Consider the following 25,272-nt stretch of genomic DNA (forward strand, 5'->3'; position numbering starts at 1 on the left):
TTGAACAACACCAACACTCTCAGTCTTTCTTCATAGGAGGGGCGTTCGAGCCCCCTGACCATTTTCGTGGCCCTCCTCTGGACCCATTCCAACAGGTCTATGTGCTTCTTATGTTGGGGGCCCCAGAGCTGGATGCAGTAATCCAGGTGGGGACTCACTAGAGCAGAGTAGAGGTGCAGAATAGCCTCACTCGACCTGCTGGACATGCTTCTTTTGGATGTTTTTGGACATCCTTTTGCAAGGATGCAGTTGGCCTTCTGGGCTGCAAGTGCATATTGCTGCTGGCTCATGCCGAGCTTCTCATCCACCAATACACTCATGACCTTCTCCTCAGGGCTGCTCTTGATCCATTCTCCGCCCAGTCTGTATTAGTGCTTGGGATTGCTGTGACACAGGTGCGGGACCTTGCACTTGGCCTTACTGAAGTTCATGAGGTTTGCACAGGTCCACCTCTCCAGCCTGTCCAGGTCCCTCTAGATGGCATGCCTTCCCTCCAGTGTGTCGACCACTCCACACAGCTTGGTGTCATCACCAAACTTGCTGAGGGTGCACTCCATCCCAACATCCATGTAACCAACAAAGATGTTATATAGTACCAGTCCCAGTACCCAGACCCCTGAGGAACACCACTTTTCACTGCTCACCGCTTGGACATGGAACCATTGACCACAACTGTTTAAGTGTGACCATTCAGCCAATTCCTTATCCACTGAGTGGTCCATCCATCAAATCCATGTCTCTCCAATTTAGAGAAAAGAATGTCATGTGGGACGGTGTTAAATGCTTTGCACAAGTCCAGGTAGATGACATCTGTTGCTCTCCCCTTTTCCACCAACACTGTAACGCTTTCGTAGAAGGTCACCAAAATTGTCAGACACGATTTGCCCTTGGTGAAGCCATGTTGGCTGCCACCAATGACCTCCTTATTTTCCATGTGCCTTAGCAGAGTTTCCAGGAGGATCTGCTCCATGATCTTGCTCGGCACAGAGGTCAGACAGACCAGCATGTTGTTCCCTGGTTCTTTTTTTTTTCTCCTTTTGAAAATGGCGTTTATGTTTCCCCTTTTCCACTCCATGGAAACTTCACCAGGCTACCATGACTTCTCAAATATAATAGCTAGTGGCTCAGCACCTTCATCCACCAGTTCCGTCAGGACCTGCGAATGGATCTCATTACGTCCCACGAACTTGTACACCTTCAGGTCACAAACCTGGTCTTCTCCTACAGTGGGAAGTACCTCATTCTCCCGGTCCCTGCCTTTACCTTCTGCAACTTGGGCGGTGTGGTTAGAGCCCTTGCCAGTGAAGACTGAGGCAAAAAAGTCATTGAGTACGGCAGCCTTCTCCATTTCCTGAGAGCCCAGGTCTCCTGTTTCATACCTGAGTGGGCCCACATTTTCCCTAGTCTTCCTTTTGTCACTGATATACCTATAGAAGACTTTCTTGTTGCCCCTGACACCCCTGGCCAGATTTAACTCTACCAGGGCTTCAGCTTTCATAACCAGATCCCTAGCTGCTCAGACAAATTCTCTGTATTCCTCCCAGGCTACCTGTCCTTGCTCCCATCCTCTGTAGGCTTCCTTTTGGTGTTTGAGATTGTCCAGGATCGACTTGTTCATCCATGCAGGCCTCCTGGCTTCTTTTTCCTGACTTACTCTTGGTTGGGATGCATCATTCCTGATCTTGGCAGAGATAATCCTGGAATATTAATCAGCTTTCTTGGGTCCCTCTTCCCTCCAGGGCTTTATACCCCATGGTACCCTACCAAGCGCATCCCTGAAGAGGCCAAAGTCTTTTCCTGAAGTCCAGGGTAGGGAGCTTGCTGAGCACCCTCCTTGCTGCACTAAGGCTCTTGAATTTCACCATCTCATGGTCATTGCAGCCAAGGCTGCCCTTGAGCATGACATTCCCCACCAGCTCCTTCCTGTTGGTAAGAACAAGGTCCAGCATGGCACCTCTCCTCATCAGCTCCTCTATCACTTGGAGAAGGAAGTTATCATCAGCGCATTCCAGGAACCTCTTGTATTGCTTATGCCCTGTTGTGTTTCCTTCCAACAGATATCGGGGTCGCTGAAGTCCCCCATGAGGCTTGTGAACATGAGGCTGCTCCTGTTTGTCTATAGAGGGCCTTATCTGTTCCATCTGCGTGGTCAGGTGGCCTGTAGCAGACCCCCACTGTAACATCACCTGTCCCTGCCCTTTAGTCTTGATCCATAAGCTCTCTGTCTGCGTCTCATCCCCAGGCAGACCTCCATGCCCTCCAGCTGGTCATTGACATAGAGGGTGACACCCACTCCTTGTCTCCCCTGCCTGTCCTTCCTGAAGAGTCTGTATCCTTCCATTTCAACCCTCCAGTCATAGGAGCCATCCCACCATGTCTCTGTTGTGCCAACTAGATCACAGACTTGCAGGTGTGCACATGCCTTTAACTGCTCTTGTTTTTTCCCCATGCTACATGTCACACACCCTGTGCTACGAGATCCCCCTGCTGCGAGTCACACCACCCCCGGCCATACAGTAGGTCTACATCAGTAAACTAAAATGGGTCAGAACTTGCCTGTCTTCCCTAAAGGCAAATCATGTGCATCACTTAAAGTAGGCATGTAAAGAAAACACTTATGGCAAAAGTCTTGATGTTTGTGGTCTGTCTTTTAGAGCCTGGCATTGCAGGATGATGGGGTCACCCAGAGGAGTGTAAAGGAGGAGTTTCACTCATAAGTAACAATAAGGTTTTCCTGGTTATGGCTGTTGTAAGATATAAAAGAGGTAGGGTGTTCTTTTACCATCCTGAGAATAAAGCCTAAAACAGAGCTAAAATTATCTTGGTATGCTTAGAGTTACAGCAGATTCTCAAGAGTAGGTAGAGATGTACTGACTCAGATAGGCTGAAGACACTGTCTGTGTTACTGATGAATCAAAGCAACAATTCTGTGACCCTGCAGAAACTGATGTCTTGCTCCAGTGTTGTGTTTAAACAGGGCTTTGAGCTGAGCCATGCCAACTGGCTCTAATACAGAAACTAAGCAAAATGTTTCCAATCACCCCCAAATAAGTCTTGTTGCTACAGGAGACTGTACGACGTGTGTGGGTGAGCGTGACCAAAGAAGAGCAGCATAGCTTTATTAAGAAAACCAGCACAGTCTTGTAAGACTTGGCAGAGCCTTGACAGGCAAGATCTGAAACCTTTTCTGCAGCTAAGACAGTAGTGGACAATCCAAGCAAATCAGATATAAACACTCGTGTGCAGGCTGAATGCACTCTTGAATTTAATGCTGGCCCTGCTCTCCCTTTCTAGAATGAAAATCAGAAAATTAAACTCCATCTCTCACTACTTCACCATTGAAAGGAGTACAGGTTTGGCCCTTGCCCAAAACATCAACCTCACCATAGCAACATAAAAACCCGAAAAGAAGATCATATGGTGAAAAATGCACGACACCTGGGTTGTGCACAGGGGGAGTCTGGATTTCAGATACATCATTGGGTTCCAGGAGAGAAACTTACCCTGAAAACAAGCCTCAGGTAAGGAGTGTGGAGGCAGCTTCTACACACACCAAGGCACACGGAGACGAGAAAATAAATGAGAAAAACTAATGAACTAAGAAAAATATATGAGACAAAAGGAAGCAGAAAATGGTAAGACTAAAGTTGCACAGGAAGTAAGGAACCAGCAAGGTGCTCTTTTTCTGAGCTGGGCTCCTGGGAGAGGACAATGAGCAGAAACCAGGTCAGGTGAGTGGACGCCATGTATGGTCAGGGGAGCAGAGCACGTCCTCACTTTTTGAACACAGCCAGTGAAAAAGTCTCCAGTCTTCACTGCTTGAGGTCCACAGTCATGAGAAGTGTGAATGTGTACATATATATGGGCAGTCACTTGAGAAGAAACCCACAAGCCCACAAGCCAGCTTCTCTCCCTTCATTAGCATAGATTTAAGGGCAAAGCACTTTGAGTTACGGTCTCATTACTGAGATTTAATTACTTTTCCTAAATGTTCTGCAGAACATTTACTTGTACATTGCAAAGTATTACAGTATAGTCACAACTTAGGCTCTCAATTACAGGAGAACTAGGCAGGAAAGAAGTTGAGTTAATTAGAGTCACTGAAGCTTAATCAATTCCTCTGTGTATGCAGAGAAGAGCACGCCAACTTTTAGTCCATTTATGAAGCCACCTTGCCTGTCTGCTGCAGGTTATTAAAGCCTTCATGCAAAGGGAAAAAGTCAATGGCTGATATTTAAAAAAGGCTGTTATTCTGCATTTTCTACATCGAGCAAGGCTCTTTTTGCTTCAATCCCATTTTTGGCAGACTAAATGTTTTTGTGTCTGAGGCTGTTCCTGACTGTCCATCCTTAAGCACCACTTGATCTCTGAAGGCAAAGTCCTTTCATTTTGGAGCCCCAAACCAGCACCCCAAGCCTATTGGCAGATCAGCCTGTCTAGGAAGACCAGGACCTTCACAATACAGAGTAAAGCTGCAGTTCTTCTGCATTCTTTGCCTATCCTGGATATAATACCATTCCTGTTTGCACAGTGACCTTCCTTTGGAAGGATGGAGAGGATATCCAGGCATGTTGGGGAAGAAACGAATTCACAGGTCCTGGAACAACTACATAAATATTCTGAAATATATATTAATTCAATTTAATTAGGTCGAGTGTAAATATCTATGTATATATATCTATATATATATCTACAGTGACCACTGAGAAAACAAAACCCCATGTGCCCAAAAAATCAATTTATCTCCCTTCATTAGCATAGATTTAAGGGCAAAGGCTTTATGTTTAGGTGTGAAGAAACACCAAGTAAAGAAGAGCTCATTTCCTGGAGAAAATTCATCCCACCCAAAATGAGACAGTAGCCGATGAATCACCTAAAAGTGCTTGTATGACTGGTTAACATACAGGTATGCTGCCAGTTAGGTGACACCTCCTACCTGCCCCTCTCCCTGTGCAGTTAATGGAAAGAATACTCAGTTAGCTTTTGGGCTTGCCCTGTAGAGGTGTTAGCCAAACTCTCCACATCTGATCCAGTCTGTTGAGGCCAGGCACTGCATTTTTATGACTTACCATGCATGCATTAAGTACCTATTTTAGGCATGCAAAATCCAGACCAGTATGAAGTCTGAGGAACCTAACCATATTAAAATCAATATCCAATTCAGTTCTGCATGGTCTGAACAAAGAGCACAGGTTACATTCCTAAAAAGGAACTGACTGTGCAGGTGCCAATCTGGCAGGAAAATGAGTAGCATCTTCTCGAAGCAAACAAAATGTACACGTGAGATCCAAACACGTACTGGATGATTTCATTTTGCTTTGAAACTGAGTGTATACTCAGTAGATACACCTACGCAGGATGGTGGGTGTACATGAAGACTTATGGTAATATAGCACACTTTTTCTAAGTCACATTTGCCTGCTGTGTAAAAGAAATCAGGTGCATACACACACGCACACACACAGAGCTGAGAGAGAAATTATTTTTCTAATTGTATTTTAAAAGACCCTCAAATGGGTGTTCTGTTTCACTACAACATAGGCTGAACTGGGGGAGGACTTCATTATAAGCTATAGAAAGCATGTGTTAAAACATAATGGCATTCAGAATAAAAAAAAATGGCCAAATGAATATCTATAGCAATATGGAATCATCTATTCTTCTCTTGGCAACAGTCACAGAAAAAGTCCTTGTTAAATCAGCCATACTATTAATTCTCAGTTTCCCTTTTTATCTTCTGCCAATGAAAGCAAAATTGACGTATATATTTCTATGAGTACTATTTTATACATTTCTGTATCACAAACGATATTTCATATGTCTGTGACTTCAGTAGCAGATGCATCATGAACTTTTTTGGAACAAAATCTTCAAAATTCTCTAATACACTAGCAAAGAGAAGCAGCGTGATGGCAGAGGATCTACCACCAGCAGATGGCATTCATTCCCTGCAATTCCTGCAGCCGCAGCAGCAGCAACAGCAGCAGGTACTGAACGGTGCATTTGCACCACATCAGCATAATATGTGGGATCATGCAAGAAGCTGATAGTTAACCCTGAGTTATTTCCCCATCATCTGACAAAATGCTCCTTTCAAAGCATTATTTTATTTTTTCCATCATTTAAGAAAGAGCTAATTATAGAGACAGATTTGTCACACCAGAGCAGCAGGATTTTATATTCACTTTACATGCTGATATAGGTACTACCCAGTGCAAGCCAGTCTGTCTTGACCAGTATTTTCTTTATCTAATAGCAGCTTTCCATGAAAAACTGAACGGAGAACCTGATCTTCCTTCCCAGTTCAATAGCACCTTTATTTTACTGTTCTTCATGTTCATAAATACTCTGCTAAGGTAATAAAACTATCAGTTTAAATATGTGTAATAATAATTTTACAGCATTTTATGGCTAGAAATACATGGCCTATGCTATTTGGTGAAGAGAAGGTAATAGTGGATTCAAATAAGCTTTTTTTTTTTCCTCAAACGAAACCAAGCTTTACCCACACGAAGGTACTGACCGAGGTCAGCTTGGCAATTGAGCAACACCATGTTGTTCTGCCAGCCCTAAGACCCCGACGCAAGATGTATCAGGGATGGAGGTACTGGGATGCAGCGCCAAATGTGCAGCTGCCCTGACTGCTGGCACCCCTCACCCACAGAGCTGCTGAGTGGGAAAGGAGGGGGCTCACCGCACTGATGTGCTGGCTGTTAAGACAAGAATTATACAGGAAAAGAAAATGGAGCAGGCAAGTGGACATACAAATACAGGCCCATGAAGAAAAACAAAAAGAAAGAGCAAGCAATCTCATTTCCATTGAGAAAATAAACAAAACGCAATGCACAACGGTACCTCATCTGGAGATAATGTGCTTACAGTGACATTAAAAGCAGTTATTACCTGTTCTAAGAGATTCTGAAGCCTCTCTATTTCACAGTCTATTACAAATTTCTTTTCTTGCCTTCGGTCCAGATCTTCTAAAAGCCGCCTGTAGCTGGCATCGTTAAAATTCTCCACACAGATGGCACTGACTTGCCAGCTATTTTGTCCCGCTTTTTCCATAATAGCTTGAAGTATTGAATAACCTAAAAGAAAAGGATACAGTACACTAGTAACACAATAATTGCATTTTTTGAATAGGATTTTTCCTTAATCAATACTATGCCTCTTAATATTTATTCCTGCAGGGAAGGGAATAAAAGACCATTTGTATCCATACCTATGCTGCTAGCCACGATCAGCGCACAGCATGCAATTAACACAAATTATAATTCCTGTGATCAGAATGCTTGGAATGATTCTCAGCATTATGGATAATCTTCATATGATTTATACACACGAACTCTTCTAGTCAAGTGTTCACATTGGTTTTGTACAGGTTTCTCTATCCAGGCATTTCACCACACAGCAAAGAAAATATCTGAGCCTGCCCATTCTACAAAAGCAGTATGTTAGATGTTCAAATGCTTTGGGTTTTTTTTTCTGTTGCTGGGGTGGGTTTTTTTGACAACATTTAATCCAAGCAGTTTTTAATGCTTCTTAGTGAGAATTCATTTTTTCATTGATTTATACATATAGATATATAGGCCAGTATAGATGTGTGAATAGAAATTATATTGATCTATTTCAGAGATTCTATATAGGTTTAATCAATGTATGCAAAGTGATTAGAGGTCAATGAATGAAGGGCACCAGAGAAGCATTAATTATTACTACTGGCAGGATTATTGCTTTTTATCATTATCAGTATTTGTTGCCCTCTTTGTCGTCTCTGAGCCCATTCCCAGAAGGGAAAGGCAGCATCCTCTCAGAGGTCTCCACCTGAACTCGCTGGGGCAGGCTCCCTGCCTGCAGTCTCAGGGTGCCCTGGCACACCAGCCCTTCGCTTTCTTCCCTCTCCTAAATTTTTCTCACTGGGGATGTGCAGTACATAGGCAGGAGAGGAGCTTGTGTCATATCTCAGGACAGTTTGCAAGTCTGGTCTTGACTTGCCCAACCAGTGCCTGAGGGAGGAGGCATGTATTATTCCATCTTTCATCTGGCATAAATGGTGAATTTGTTTAAAGCAATGGAGATTGCACATCTCAGATCCAGAGTCAATGTTTAAGAAAGCCAAAAAGGACAGATATGCTTGTTAATAACATGCTGATACAAATGACACAATTCAGAGAAGGTCCCCCTGTCTAGAATTACAACACAAACTATGTGGCTTTTTACTCATTATCTGGCTGAGTTTTCCCCACTAGCTTTAAACGAAAGTTTTCACCTCCTGAAAACTGTCCTTAGTGATGCAGCTACACAGTGGTGGCTCTTTTCTCTCTTCAACAAGAGGGTCCCATGCCTGAATGCAGTGACCCCCAGCTGTCATTTTAATGCACTTGAAGATGTCACTGTCTGACAGATTCCCTGTAAAAAGCACTATCAGACATTCCCACAGATTGCCAGAAGAATCTTTGCAAGTTACATTTCAGAAAGAGTACTTTTGAGTGTGCTGTTGCTAACTAATTATCAGAAGACCTACAAAACCACCAAAACCTGAGTTTGCCTCCAGTGAAATAAAAGTAGACAATAGTTTTATCAAAACGTTAAGATTTTAGGACACAAGAGAAACTAATTCTCTTGCAAATCTAGGAGTAGCTATTTTTTTTACTGGCTACTGCAGTCCTTGTAATATTCCCTTAGAATCTGTATCTTCTTATCATTGTAACACTATGCACCCGCAATCCAAATTTTTTCTCCAATTCAGATGACATATTTAAGACAAAAATACAAACAATTAAAATGAATATATAAAATGCATAACATTTTATCCTACAAATGAGACATTTATTTTATGAAACAGTATTTTACGTTAGGAAATGAATTCAAATACTTGATGTATTGAGTACTAAAACATTTCTGTACTCAGCATATATTTTTAACCCGATGACTGTTATTTTTTTCAAAGAACCATACAGCTTTCCTGTTAATTGCTGCATAATTATTCTGCTTTTCCTGTTGCTATATTCAATCTCCTTTTTGCCTGTAATTATCTCTGCAAATCATGACAAGATTCTTTCCCAAACACTGTATTTCTTGCTTCATTTCCTATTAATTTCCATATATAGACATACATTAAAACTACTCCAGTGTTACAGGGGTTCCTGCTTCATTTACACTGTAACTTTGACTTGATCTTTGCTACAAAGGCAGTCAACATTTACTTAATTCAGCTTCCTGACACAAATTAACATTTTCTTTGATTCAGAATGAATGGTGTTTGAAACAGCAATTGACATCCCCTCACTCCTTTCTTATTTTGCTTGGACAACTTTACTAAGATGTGTTTTGATCAAACTGGGAATTTATCCCAGCATAAAGCATGACAAATATCAGACAAACACATAGAAAAGCTTTGCTTCTACCTTGGATCAAGGTTTGACTTGCCATATTTCATTAGCAACTGCCTTCATTTAGGCATTTGAAGCTTATGTAGCTTCTTGACAGCAGTTGGCACTCAGATGTGGGTTTTCATGTTAGCATGTCTTTCACATACAGCATAATACAGCTAAATGGTAGTAACTGGATATGGTGCAACATCTCCATCAGAAGAGTTCAGAATCCCTGTGCAAGGAATCAGTGGCACAGTCATCTATTCAGTGTGCAGGAACAATTTTTAATATAACAGACTGACAAGGGTGGAGCTTATGCAGAATGAATAAAGGCATTCACAGGCTCATTTGGCATAAAAATTAGACATGCTGAGGAGAATGCTTATTTGTCCAAAATAATTGGCTACAGCTGACAGTGAAAAAAATTAGTTGTACGTAGTGTCACAAACATGTTATAAGGCAAAAAACCTGAAACTAACCTGGGGTAATTCTGAGAAACTGAGTGCAGCATCTCTATTCAGACACAATTCTTAAACTTCAGAAAGATGTTTGCCAAAGTAAAGAGAGCAGACATGAATCTTACAGCTGTTGTTGAAAAAGTAGTTATTTTCTGGTTATCTATTGTTTATCCTCTGTTATGCTACAGACTGATGAGTGATTCATTTTCTGGAATACATTCTGTTCCATGTATTGTGGAATATATTTCTTGCATAAAAGCAAACTAAAAGAACCCAGGCTAACTCATATGAACTGAGCTACACAATCGATGTTTTTCAAAACAACATTGTTTTAAAAAAATATGTTTAGGATTATGCCAATAAATAAAAGTAAGGTAAGTTCTCACAAATGTATATAGTAATGCTTCCTCACCAACTAATTCAACCTTGAAATGCAGATAACTCATTTATCAGAAAATAAAAATTATTGTGCCCAAAGATAACTGGTTCAAGCCTGGAAGTCTGCACCAACAAGCTCCCGGTCTTTCCCAGAGCTTGTTTTTGGTTTTGTTTTTTTGTTTGTTTGTTTGGTTGGTTGGTTGGGTTTTTTTGTGGTTTGGTTTTCTTTTGTTTTGGTTTGGTTTTTTGTTTGTTTGTTTTTTTAAATTAGCAAATCTAGGAACAAGATAAAACACCAATACAACTGCCTGGAAACACAGATTAAGTCTTTCCCAACCACAAGGACACTATATGCAAGAATGGCTTCTTTTTCCTCCTTAAGGGACTATGATTCTGTGGAATTTTCCTGAGTTAGAAGTCTGCTTTTTGTATGTCATTGCTCAAATGTAGATACTACTGACACCTGCTTAAGGACCAGTAACACCAATTCCACCTGAATATACTGGAACCAAACCAGAGACAGGGAAAATCTTCAAAGATTTTCTTTTCTTGATCCTTTCTCTCCTTGCTTTTCTGTTCTCTGGTCAGGTGGAATTGTGACGATCTAACATACTGCTATTTTTTTCCAAAAAGATACCACACAGTCATCATGTTGGGAAAAAATACCCCAAAATCCCCACATGTAAATGAAGAGTTACTCTATTCGTTTCCTGTAAAATGAGAGCTGAAGATGCCTACAGAAGAAAATCTACATATTGGGGTTGATACTACAGCTAAGTACCTTACAAACAAAATCTTACAAAGTAAGATTACTTACAAGTACCTTACAAACAAAAAAAAACAACAAAAAAGATTTTTTTAACCCTGTTTCCCTTATTCCACACTCCATAGGCATTTTTCCATTGCAAAATACATCAGCCACACAAACACAATGCCAGATGTGCACCTGGTCTTATATCTGTTTAGAGAGAGATTAGTACTTCTTCGGGGAGACTTAGATATCTTCTGGAGGCTGAAGTGTGTAAAGCACTGGACCAATTTTGGTATTTAGGAACACATTGTAAGTGCGGGAGTTTGGGAGTCCAGGATTCCTCCTAGTGACTTCAACATTGCTATAAGTGGAGCCCATACACAACCACCCTCCACCCTAGTAACTGAAATCGTGAGTAATCTTTTTGATTTTAAAAGTTCAGTGGCCTTTCAGGATTTTTATTTGTCTTCTGCTGTACCAGCTAGGCTATCCCCTATCCAATTTCATTTCAGCAGTCAATGACTTAATTCCATTTCTTTCCATTTAAATGAAAAGTAAAATCTGTTATCTAAATCTTTTCAGTGTGTTCAGAACAAACTAAAGAGATAGAAGAGCATTTTCTTGACTTATTTTTCTGCTGGAATGCATATGGTTGGCTTCTTTCCTTTACTTTCTTTCCCTTTTTTTCTTTTTCTTCTTGCTTGCTTGCTTTCACCAGAAATATTTCAGTGATCAATTACAGTGCTATAATTAAATTTCAATAACTTTCATCTTCCAGCAGTCTTTTCATTCTGGGAAACCTTTTCCCCCGCCCCTCTAAGCACAGGCAATCATTCCTGATTGCCTTGCCAGGAGACATACAGCAAAGTGGCTGCCTGCTGCAAACAGTAGCACCTCCACTCATAATTCTTATTTTGGGACTACTGTGCAGGAAGTAACTTATTATTAATTTTCTATGATGAAGAAGATGCCATATTTACATATTCTTACTGTATTTTACCATGGCTAGCAGACTGACAATACCGAATGACAGAATTTAACAGGTTAATCTACTTGGAAACAGTATATACAACTGTATAAACAGTATATATTTGTTATGGCCACAGGACTGGAAAACATGTCTAACAAACACCGGTCTTTTCCAAAGATGGGCATCATATACTGCACATTGCTGAAATGCAAGTTCATTTTCTTCTCTTTCTGGTCCAATTAACTTTCAAATAGGAATTGGTCCCATTCCCAAGATTAGCTATGATCCCAACAGTCACAGACACTGAAATGTTGGAGCTATTTTATGAAAGCTACTTCCATCTATTGGAATTCGTATCAGGATCAGTAGAAGAAATAAATTTGTTATAAATCCAACACACAGCAGAAGTGAAGAATAAATGATCAAATCATTTGGTATGGATAAGCCAATATATTCGACATTCAGGATTGGATTCATGTCACTTAACTCTAGCTGTCTATAAAGTAGTTGTCTAAGTTAATCATTCAAGCTTTCAAAGGAGAGAAATATATCCCATAAAAAAGCTCTTTTTTGGTCTTAGATATCTATCTCAGAGGTGCTTTTCTTTTTCTCCAATGAATACTGAAGCAGTCTAGACATGAGGCTTAGTAAAAATACCTACCATTTATCTAGCCAAAGCTTGGGGAGATGAATCCAGACACTACAATGATGAAAACCATACAAGAAATTTACAGTATGAGTGATGCATGACTGTACATTCAACCAATAACTACAAACACTCAAACTCAAGCTTATTTTATTTTTCCTCATTACGATTAAGATGTTTTTATTAACATATGGGTTTGTTTTAAATTTTTGGTCAGTATACAGCTTCCAGAACTCAAATGCAACCAGTAAGATTTATAAGCTCTATCATATAACCTTTGACATGTGATAACTCATTTGCATGCCAAAGTTTCTCTGCATTTGGCATTGGAGCCAGAACATTCAACAAAAAGTGCACACAAACTGGTCAGTTTAGATGACAGAGTGAAAGCTAGAACTACAGGTGTGTTTTGAGTCCTTCTTGGTTCTAATTCACAGAAATGACCCATAGATTGGAAAATAAAACAGGGTCCTCAAGAAATAATCTTATCTACTCATCTCTATCCCTCCATCCCCCAAGAGAGATAAATTATATTTAAATCATTCTAGACAGATATCTTTCTTTGTCCTTAAAAATCTCTACAGAGGATTCTGTAACTTCCTAGGTAATATATTCATTGCTTAATTATCCTTATCATTAGAAGATGTTTCCTAAATTCTAACCTAAGTCTCCCCTGGCACAATTTAAAGCCACTTATTCTTGTCCTATCTCTAGTAGACCTGGAGAACAGTTTGTTCCCTTCTTCTTTAAAGAAATCCTTTACATAACTGAAGACTGCTGTTTCATTTCTTTTCTGTCTGCACTTCTCTTGCTGAAACACGATTCTTTCAGGTTTTCCTTGTGGAACATGTTTTAGTCTACATTCTGACAATTTTCCTTGCTTTCCTCTAGATATGTTGCAATTGATCCAAGTCTTTCATGAAGCGCATTGGTGAAAATGTGATGTATTTTAAAAATGTATTCCAAAGTACACACAGTCCTTTCAATTTTTTATCATCTGCGAGTTTAACAAACGTATTCTATACATCTTCATCCAAGTCATTAACAAAGATACTGGGAAAAAACTGCAACCAGAATCTATCACTACTTAATACCCCCTTATTTGACAATGAACCTCACATACTTCTTTCTGAGTTCAAGTGTGTGACCAGTGTTTTACATGTCTCCTAGAAATTTCATGAAGACAAATTTTCTTTAGCTCATTGTGGTGGGTTGACTTTGGCTGGATGCCAGGTGCCCACCAAGCCCCTCTATTACTCCCTTACTCAACGGGATGGGGGGGCGGGGGGGGGGAAGAAAAATACATGATGAAAGATTCGTAGGTCGAGATAAGGACAGGAAGAGATCACTCACCAATTACCATCACAGGCAAAACAAATTCAACTTGGGGAAATTAATTTAATTTATCATCAATCAGAATCAGAATAGGAAAACCAGAAATAAAACCCAATCTTAAAACACCTTCCCCCCACCCCTCCCTTCTTCCTGGGCTTAACTTCACTCCCAATTTTCTCTACCTCCTCTCCACAGTGGTGCAGGGGGACAGGAAATGGGAACTGTGTTCAGTTCATCACACGTTTCTGCTGCTCCTTCCTTCTCACACTCTTCCCCTGCTCCAGTCTGGGGCCCCTCCCACGGGAGACAGTTCTCTGTGAACTTCTCCAATGTGAATCTTTCCCATGGGCTTCAGTTCTTCATGAACTGCTCCAGTGTGAGTCCTTTCCATGAGGTGCAGTGCTTCAGGAACAGACTGCTCCAGTGTGGGTCCCTTCCATGGGGTCACAAGTTCTGCCAGCAAACCTGCTTCAACATCCAGCATGGGTTCCTCTCTCTCCACAGGGTTACAGGTCCTGCCAGGACCCTGCTCCAGTGCAGGCTCTCCATGGAGTCACAGCCTCCTTTGGGTGCTGGCGTGGGGTCCTCCACGGGCTGCAGGTAGGTATCTGTTCCACCGTGGACCTCCAAGGGATGCAGGGGGGACAGCCTGCCTCACTGTGGTCTTCACCACGGGCTGCAGGGGAATCTCTGCTCCCACACCTGGACCACCTCCTCGGCTTCCTTCTTCACTGACCTTGGTGTCTGCAGAGTTATTTCTTTCACATATTCTCACTCGTCTCTCCCAGCTGCTCTTGTGCAGCAGTTTTTTCCCCCCTTCTTAACTATGTTACCCCAGAGGCGCTGCCACTGTCACTGTTTGGTTTGGCCTTGGCCAGCGGCTTGGCCTTGGCCAGCGGCGGGTCCATCTTGGAGCCGGCTGGCACTGGCTCTATCAGACATGGGGGAAGCTTTGAGCAGCTTCTCACAGAAGCCACCCCTGTAGCTCCCCTGCTACCAAAAATTTAGCAAAATTTCAAGCTACACTCATTTAGCAAAATTTCAAGCAAACTGTAAAAAATCATAGTAGAATGAGACACCTGCTTTTTTCCCAATGTCTACAAACCCCATTACTTAGTAATAGAAGGAAATTTCCTTTCTCTCACAAGATTTGCTCCTAGAAAACCCATGTTTGGGTTTACTTGGCTTTCCAAATGCTATGTACTTTCAAATATATCTGTTAAGATGTAGGTTGTGAATTATGTCACCTATACTATCAATGACCAGGATAATTTTAGAATCATAGAATTGTTGAGGTTGGAAGGGACCTTTAAGATCATTAAGTCCAACCATTAACCTAACCTGACAAAGCCACTTCTAAATCATGTCCCCAAGTACCATGTCTACCCGTTTTTTAAACACCTCCAGGGATGGCGAATCCACCACCTTTTATTAAAGATAGTTCTGAAAAAAAAATGAGGAAATAATGGATGCACTTTAGCCATCTCCTCTATCACTATTTTGCTTCAAAGATTTCAGAATATTTGATGATAAAGGAAATTACCTTTATTATCTGAGTTTATGTTTCTCGCCTCCCTGAGAACTATGACCTTGAATATCTTCTCAGTGTTGTGAGATACCTACAAAACAGGCCCTAGCAGTGGTTTATGGTCAGACTTTCTGTCTTTCTCCTCCTTAATCCTGTAGAGACTGGTACCCGTGCAGCTTCATCTACAGCATTTAATAATCCTTCTTTCCTGAAGACACATAAAGCTACAAGAAAATGCTGTCAATATATTGCAACCATGACCATTTTTTTTTCAAAAAAAGTTTTAAGTGGAACAACGGTGTGTAAGTTATGTGCTTTCAGTGAGCGTATGGCAGGAGGTTTGGCTTACTCCACAATGGGAGTTCATGATCAAAGATTCAGGCTGTGTCAGGTCCCATTTATGCTACACCCACTCTGCAGCAAGATTTTTTGCCTTCTTTGCATTTCAGAGTCTGCAACCTTCATACGAAATACACTGTAAAGGTGTCTCATCAAAATGCCAAATAATAAAGACGAGTGGAAACTTGAGGGACTGAAGAAAAGCACTCTTTTGAAGGCAGTCAGATAGTTTTGCTTGTGTTTTCACAGTTCTCAGACACCCTTACCCTTCCCACTTCACTAAATGCCTCCAAATTGATGTCAAAGTCCTGTAACCTTTCTTACTATAAGCATTAATAGAGATGAATACATCCAAGCATATATACAGATATATGCCAAAAGTAAATTTATGGCAATCCAGGAGGCTCCTGGTATGCATTGATGATAACTTCCTTCTCCAAGTGATAGGGAAGCCAAGGAGGAGAGGTGCCATGCTGGACCTTGTTCTCACGAAGGAGGAGCTGGTGGGGAATGTCACACTCAAGGGCAGCCTTGGCTGTAGTGACCATAAGATGGTGGAGTTCAAGAGCCTTAGGGTAGCAAAGAGGGCGTGCAGCAAGCTCACTACTCTGGACTTCAGGAGAGCAGACTTTGGCCTCTTCAAGGGATGTGCTTCGTAGCGTACCATGGGGTATAAAGCCCTGGAGGGAACAGGTGCCCAAGAAAGCTGGTTGATATTCAAGGATCGTCTCCGCCAAGCTCAGGAATGATGTATCCCAACAAAGAGGAAGTCAGGCAAAAACACCAGGAGGCCTGCATGGATGAACAAGGAGATCTTGGACACACTCAAAAGCAAAAAGGAGGCCTACGGAGGGCGGAAGCAGGGACAGGTAGCCTGGGAGGAATACAGAGAAATTGTCTGAGCAGCCACGGTTCTGGTTAGGCAAGGTAAAGCCCTGACAGAGGTAAATTTGGCCAGCAGCATCAAGGACAACAAGAAAGTCTTCTATAGGTGTATCAGTGACAAAAGGAAGACTAGGGAAAACATGGGCTCACTCAGGAAGGAAACGGGAGATCTGGTCACCCAGGACATTGAGAAGGCTGAGATACTCAATGACTTTTTTGTCTCAGTTTTCACTGGTAAGGGCTCTAACCACACCGCCCAAGTTGCAGAAGGTAAAGGCAGGGACTGGGAGAATGAGGAACTGCACACTGTAGGAGAAGACCAGGTTCATGACCAGCTCAGGAACCTGAAGGTGTACAAGTCCAGGGCACCTGATGAGATTAATTCACTGGTCCTAAGGGAACTGGTGAATGAAGTTCCCAATCCTCTATACATCATATTTGAGAAGTTGTGGCAGACCAGTGAATTTCCCACTGACTGGAAAAGGGGAAACATAAACTCCATTTTCAAAAAGAGAAAAAAGAAAGACCCGGGGAACTACATGCCAGTCAGTCTCACCTCTGTGCCCAGAAAGATCATTGAGCAGATCCTCCTGGAAACTCTGCTAAGGCACATGGAAAATAAGGTGATTGGTGGCAGCCAACATGGCTTCACTAAGGGCAAATCATGTCTAAAAAAACTGGTGATCTTTTATGAGGTTACAGCATTGTTGGTAATGGCAGAGCAACTGATGTCATCTGCCTGGACTTGTGCAAAGCACTTGACACCGTCCCACATGACATCCTTTTCTCTAAATTGGAGAGACATGGATTTGATGGATGGACCACTCGGTGGATAACGAATTGGCTGGATGGTTGCACTCAAAGAGTTGTGGTCAACAGCTCAATGTGGCAAGCAGCGATGAGTGGCGTTCCTCATGGGGCAGTATTGGGACCAGCGCTGTTTAACATCTTTGTCGGTGACATGGACAGTGGGATGGAGTGCACCCTCAGCAAGTTTGGTGATGACACCAAGCTGTGTGGTGCGGTCAACATGCTGCAGGGGAGGGATGCCATCCAGAGGGACCTGGACAGGCTGGAGAGGTGGACCTGTGCAAACCTCATGAACTTCAATAAGGCCAAGTGCAAGGTCCCGCACCCGTGTCACAGCAATCCCAAGCACTAATACAGACTGGGCGGAGAATGGATCAAGAGCAGCCCTGAGGAGAAGGTCATGAGTGTGTTGGTGGATGAGAAGCTCAACATGAGCCGGCAATGTGCACTTGCAGCCCAGGCGGCCAACCACATCCTGGGCTTCAACAAAAGAAACATGTCCAGCAGGTCAAGGGAGGTGATTCTGCACCTCTACTCTGCTCTAGTGAGTCCCCACCTGGATTACTGCATCCAGCTCTGGGGCCCCCAACATAAGAAGCACATAGACCTGTTGGAACGGGTCCAGAGGAGGGCCACGAAAATGATACAAGGGCTAGAGCACCTCTCCTGTGAAGACAGGCTGAGACAGTTGGGGTTTTTTAGCCTGGAGAAGACAAGGCTCCAGGGAGACCTTATAGGAGCTTTCCAGTATCTGAAGGGCGCCTACAAGAAGGCTGGAGAGGTACTTTTTACAAGGGCATGTAGTGGTAGGACGAGGGGTAATGGCTTCAAACTGGAAGAGGGTAGATTTAGATGAGATATCAGGAAGAAATTTTTCACTCTGAGGGTGGTGAGGCACTGGCACAGGTTGCCCAGGGAAGCCGTGGATGCCCCATCCCTGGAGGTGTTCAAGGCCAGGTTGGATGGGGCTTTGAGCAACCTGATCTAGTGGATGGTGTTGCTTCCCATTGCAGGAGGGGTGGAACTAGATGCTCTTTAAGGTCCCTTCCAACTCTAACTATTCTATGATTCTATGATTTTATGACACTGTATAATCCTGTACCTCCCAGGCACTTCATCTGAGGGACAGCAAGATTCACTCTCCAGTAAATCCTGAAAGTGGCTTAGAATCTGAGTTTCTTAAAAAGAACAAAATCCTACCAGAAAACAAAAGGTGAGAAAGCATTCTAATACCTTCAAACTCAATGTTTGAAGACATTTCAAGCATATATGTAAATGTTTGTTGAAGTAAATACACATATAAGTATGTATATATGTAAATACTCTATTTGAATCTGCGCAAAACAGCACACAAAGAAGTGACAGAATTTTTCAAGGAGGCAAGTGAACAAATAGAGTTTGTTTCAGCTCTTTCTACCCTCTTCTCTCTCTTCTCACCCTTCCTTTGGAAGAACTGATGGGGCAAAAGGCACTTAATAATCTTGTCGCATTTGAATTTCTTCACAAACATTTCTATCACAGTCATAGATATGCAGAACTGATCTTTTCCAGCAATGCTATGAATAAGACAGCTAATGTAACATCTAGATACGTGAGTAGAGAAATAGCGAAAAGGAAGGCTAGAATTATATGATCTTCATACCAGACACTGGACTACTACATGACTAAGTCTCTTTTTGGTGTCCACATTAAAAAAAATAATGCTAAAATATTTGACAGAGTTCAAAGAAGCAAATCAAAATGATTTGAGCCCAATACATAAAACATGCCTTAGAGTAAGAGACTTACAGAAGAATTTATCTCAACTGAAAGTTCAATGGCTAAGTTTGAGCTAGTTACTCCAGTATCCTTCTGCCGGCAATGGAGGGAAAGAGGCACCTTCTGAAGGCAATTCATACAAAATCCTATCATCTGTCTCATGTAATTTCAGGGGAGAAGAAATCCCCCCATGTTTAAAATGAAAAAAACCAGCATTATTGTTTGTCATGTTCAATGACATGAACGCTATTAACATAGTATTATGCAGATGTAATAAAGAAGGACTAAAAGCAGCCTGCAATATTAGCAAAGTATCTGTTTGCTACTCACATGCCTTTTAAGTTCTTTTATTTTGTATTTGCATTTTACATATGAAGATACAACTTTTCATTTAAGTAGAATTAAAAGTCAGGTTACTTTTATGCTCCTCTCTTGGAGGATGGGCTGCTACACATAGGTTTCATTTGATTATTCTGGTGAAGGGATTTGCATACAATTACAGAGACAATTTCAGTTCCTAGCAGGAACAAACACAGGATGAAGTACTCACCATATGATTAGACTAATTTATTATGTCCCACTGAGGCAAGCTATATTCCAAGAAGTAATCATAAACTCATGTTCAAAGCTCTGGTAGAATGAATATATTTAACAATTCAAATTAAATTTCAGCTGTAGGAACTGACATTTAGTGGGAAACATGGAAACGGGCAAGGTATAATGAAAAGATAACAGGTAAAAGAATACAGACATTAAAATCTGTGATTGGCCTGTGTGAAAACAGGCCAGAATAGAAAATTGTGATAAAATCCTGACAATTTTCTTGTATAAATATATGTTGATCTGGACTTTGGTTAGTTTTAACTGACCTTGAGATTGATGTCTGAAAATGAACACAGTGACCAGTCAATAACTGCTCCATAAAAGTTAAGTGCCTGTGACGTTTCATTATACAATGGCACTTGTGTTGACCATTTTGAAAGCAAATGGTCTTAAGAACTTTGTTCATTTTAGAGCTGGGTATTTTTCTTCCCCTGAACAGCTGTTTATTCACAGAAAAGTGCACTCTGGTGACATCCCAGGTCTTAATGAACATGAGTGAGTTTTTCTGCATAGGACTTGCCAGAAGAAAAAATGACCAAGGTTTCAAAAAAGTGAAAACAGCATCTAATAAAAATGGACATTTCTTAAACATTCCATGAATAGAAACAAAAGACATGATTTGGTATCTGCATAACTGTTACCCAGGAGAGCAGCAGTAGCAAGATAACCTCTCCCCACTAAGAAAGCACAGGACTCTGCATGTGCCACTGGATGTCTCTGAGTCCACTGTGTCATGATCATTAGGACTGAGAGTGTCCTGGGTGTTTTAGTCTTCATCTTTCCATCTGGAGCAGCTCCAGAGCATAGAAACAATGCTAAAATATTCACCAAGGCAGAGAAAGACAGAGAAAATTACCCTGTGGCGTGATACAAAGAATATTTATCAGAGAGGTGGGAAACTTTTATTGCAATCTTTGCTTCAGTGGCTAAGTAGTTTATGAAAGAATATCAGAAAAAGCTGCAGAGGATGTGGGAATTGGCTGCAAAAACTTAAGGAGGTGAAAAATAAAAATACAAGAGAGGGACTTTCTGTATCTGAGAGGAATGAGGAGCGAGAACCCAGTAACTGCTCAATAGATATAAAATACTTTATACGTCCTAGAACATATCTTCGGCATTTTAGACTGTAACTTAAGTTGAAAACAAAATAGTAAATAGAGTCTGATTTCAGTTGTACTAGTGTAAAACAGGAAAAATCCTACTTTCACCATTTTTTTGAGGTTCCCACTGCTGTACTTGGAAATAAAAATCTATTTCTGAAAAAGCTATAGGAGATGACAGTCCATCTAAGTATACAATACTACTTAGTTTACCTTGAATTGTCTTACAAAGTGCTGCCTGGAACAACTCTCTCTATGTTTATTGCTCATTATATATATTGCTTATTATAGTGAAAAAAAGTGCTGCCCATTAATACTTTTTTATACATTTTGGCTTCTGTTTCCACTGCCCTTTTCAATGTGACTGACAAAATATATAGCATAATAGAGCATCTTAAACACTATAAATTACCTCAACTGTCTTATTTTCCTCAAGAGATACAATGTAGATTTGAATTTTCCAGCCTGCTTAATAGAGCAATGTCCAGCCTTTTCAACCTGAGGGTTGAAACATTATTCCAAAAAGGTCAGTGGGCCACAATTAACACTTGAGGGCATCTTCTCTGGGAAGCAGAGTGGAAGATAGCAGACACCACACCCAGCTCTTTTGCTGGTGATGCTTAAGTGTCTCCAGGAGACCAGGCTACAGATGTACAATCACATATAATTCCTTAAGCACATTGTGTTGCTTGTGCTACGGAAGTTTTGCCTACTGGCACCTCGAAGGAACGCTCACATGGCAGCTTTGGGCTGTGACTCCAGGCTGGGATGTACAGGGTACAATCTCCCAAGGTACGAGAGACAGGGTGAGCTCATTCCTCTTGCTAAAGTTGCCTGCTAAATCGGGTTCCAAATCACTGAGACAGATCGCAGGCTAATTAATTACAAATAGACAAACACGACCATTCCAGAAACTGGACATTTGCCTATGTCTTTTATGAGATGGTTTCATGACAATTTGCACTGCTAAAAGCAGCATCAGGAGTTTCCCGGCTGAGCTGATAACACTGGAGATGATATGAGGACAACAATCTCAATATTTACACACTGCAGGACATATGCACCAAACAACCCTGTGAGAAGTTGCATGTAGACCTTGCTGCAGTTGGAAGGAGGGTGCGAATTTGCAAAGCGCTCACGTGTGGTGTTTCCCCCCACAGAGATCTCTGTCCCGGGGCCAGGCTTCCTCCATGAGCTGGAGCTACTCTGAAGCACCATGTTGTAAGTTTGTGACAGACACGAAGCAGACATAAAACACCTATTCATGGAAGAATACTCCACAAGATACTAGTTTTACTTACATTTAGCATTCTATTGATGATGGCATCTTGACTTGTGTATCACTTAAAAAACCTTAGTGGCTTAATTTAGGAATGCATTTGTGCAAGAAAAAAGAGTTGTAATTACTCGATAGATATTTCTTTAAGGTTTTATCTCTGTCTAAGATGTTAATATTCACTATTTAGCTTTCATCTCCATGGTAGTTTAAATGAACAAGTCCTTTTTGAGCAAAAGAGTCTGGTGTTAATTCATTTTCATTACTAAAAATGTTATTCTGATCCTGAGACAACTATCACAAAATATGAGGTAGGACGGTACAATACACTTTATGATAGAGAATGTGGATAAAATTTTAGGCACCCTGCTAGGAACAATTGTTTGTATTTACATAAACAACGTTGTGCTCAAAGGCCTCATTGTCCTAGGTACTGTACAAAGCATGTATGCAGATGAAGTCTCAAAAAAGTAAACTTGGGAAACCAAAGAGACTTGGAAGTAGGGCAAGTTGTTTATAATACAAGTTAGACATATATTTGAATACGTATATTTTTATTTTTATTTATATTAGTATTTTTTTCTTTAAAATATACTTAGGAGTAAATGATTTAGCTAATTTACCTGGCATTTTCCTTTCTGTCATTCTTTTGCAGCATTACAGATGAGTCACTACATGGTCCATACTCTAAGTTGCATTTTCGCAGATAAGAACTAGAGAAGTACTATAAATACTGCTCTTTTTTAAGGTTACTTATAAAAGATAGGACAAATCCTGTTGCATAACTCATAAAATATTCGTATTGACTTTAGTTTGAATTACTCAAGGGAGAAGAAATTGCTCCAATATTTGAAATCTGATGTAATTAAAATTTGAGAGCATTTAATTCCAAAATCCATTTAACACATTCACTGGATTTTAAGTGTAAAACAACTAATTCTGTGCCAGGTGCAAATGTAATTGACAAAAAGAAGTAAAAGCTGATGAAGAACCAGATAGGAAAATGAGATCCCAGTGTTCAGGCAAAAACTTTACAGCTGGAAGTCAGGCAGGCAGGAAGGGGACCCTTCTTCATAGGACTGGTACTATACACTAAAACTGCAGCCCTGTCACAAAACATATTAAATGTTATAGGTGAATTTGGGTAATAAACATCTCGAATCACAGTCTGGAGCAGAACTGATGTTTTGTCCTTATGTTAAATCTTGTCTTGATATACTTTTTTCCAGAAATAGATTTTTTCACTTTTTAGACTGAACGTTCACCTCTTCTGTACAACTTTCTCTTGTATATCTTTCATATATACTCAGTTTCATGACTTCAGGATGGGCACAACATGTGTGGCACAGTTTTGGCACATCAAAAGTACAGTTTAAAAAGCTACTGCATATGTTTTATGATCATTTCCAAAAGATAAAAAGCGACAGATTTTGATTTTTAAATGACAGGCCTTATTTGCAAACAACACTTAAAACATGACCAAACATGTCTACTATAGATTAAGCACAGTTTTTTCTCTTCAGAATTCATTACATTTTTGACAGTTCATTGTCAGCATGCCAGTATGTCAATATTAGCTATTTCCTGGCAGAGAAGACCTATGTGGGTGAAATGTATGACATATTCAATGGACTGCAATAGCAAAAGCCCTTTTCCACCCTGAAACAATCTCAATCACTTAATATCCAAGATAGTCAATATCTGGGTAGGAAAGAAATTTTAAAAATCCCTACCATGCTGACAAACACTACAAACATTTACCAGGGAGATGCTAGAATTTATTAAGGATAACTTGCAGCAAACTGACATTTCAACATTCAGTTTGAATAGCAACCGTCTTTGTTGGTACAGTAACTTGCTCCAGGCATGCTTCAGGCTTGCATGTCTACTGAAACCCACAGGGAATTGAACTTGTGGTCTCATGCCATTCAAAACTGGTACCAGAAAAGGTCTTTATGTTGCAAGATAGTAATACTCAAACCTGAAAGCTACACTGTTCTTTAAATAACCCTTCATATCTTATTGCATGTTCTTACCTAAAAGCTACACTTCTCCATTACACTGTGTCTTTGGCACTCCAAAGGTTTTCTGTCCTCCAGATTTATTACAATTAAAGTTTTACAACATCAGCTAAAGATATCCTGCCCTGATGCATTTAAGATGTATAATTAAAATGTGGTAAAATACCTAACGTTCCTATGTTAAGAAGCCTTGGGCCAATGCCTACGTCATCCTTGGGAACTTCTATCTACACCCTGGAAAGGCTCCTGAGAATCTGCTTTTGTACAGTAACCCTAATAACAGCAGACATGTCCAAATGCTAGTTCCCAGAAATGTCAGAGGCCAAATTCCACAACAATATAACTGGCAGTACAAGCTACATGTATAGGATAAACTTAAAAAGTATGACTTATAAAGAATTAACTTACAAGATACGATCAGTCACTTGGGATACCTGAATACACTTACCAATTAAATTTTATACTGGATTGGCACCCTGTGGGTTTGCAAAATGTATGGATTTGCCAACAAAGTGAAAAAGAAAATTTAGCAGGAAACAATGAATTGGAAAGAGCAGGCAATAAAGGGGGCACATCCTATAAATAAGCATCACGTGATTTTCTTTTCCTGATATTGGTCGTTTTGTCTTTTCAGGATTTGCAAGCTATCTTCATGTCGATCTCTCCCTGAAGACCAAATCCATACAGCATTAGAGTACTTCATTGTATTTACAGGGATTTATAGGCACCTTAGTAAAATTACAGGAATCCAGATCGATAGACTTATTGTTATATCTGATTATCTATTTTATGGTGCCTTTTTTTTTTTTTTTTTAAATGCTTCTTTTTCAACAAAAACAAAGACTTAAGCCACAAAGATAATGTACCCACATCAATAGGTAAAAACTATGTGGAAAGTGCCCAATAGATTGGGAAATAACCCTGCATTCTATTTCTGTACAATAGGGTTGAAGACCCTCAAAATCACATTCACTAATTTCTTCCTCATTTTTCTGAAAACAAGAGTGCCAAGCTACTCCAAGTGTCTAGCCACTCCAAGG

General features: G+C 40.7%; 1 protein-coding gene across 3 annotated transcripts in view; it reads right to left on the reverse strand.

The window, feature by feature from the left end:
• Positions 1-25,272, reverse strand: part of GRIA4 (glutamate receptor, ionotropic, AMPA 4) — a 240,600-nt gene that overhangs the window by 94,762 nt on the left and 120,566 nt on the right. For all 3 annotated transcript variants that reach the window (XM_009890916.1, XM_009890917.1, XM_009890918.1), the window contains exon 4: positions 6,904-7,088. In XM_009890916.1, coding sequence (XP_009889218.1) covers positions 6,904-7,088 — 185 coding nt within the window. The remainder of the gene's footprint in view (positions 1-6,903; positions 7,089-25,272) is intronic.

This window comes from Charadrius vociferus, unplaced genomic scaffold, assembly GCF_000708025.1.
Source record: "Charadrius vociferus isolate BGI_N301 unplaced genomic scaffold, ASM70802v2 scaffold118, whole genome shotgun sequence".
Lineage (NCBI taxonomy): Eukaryota > Metazoa > Chordata > Aves > Charadriiformes > Charadriidae > Charadrius > Charadrius vociferus.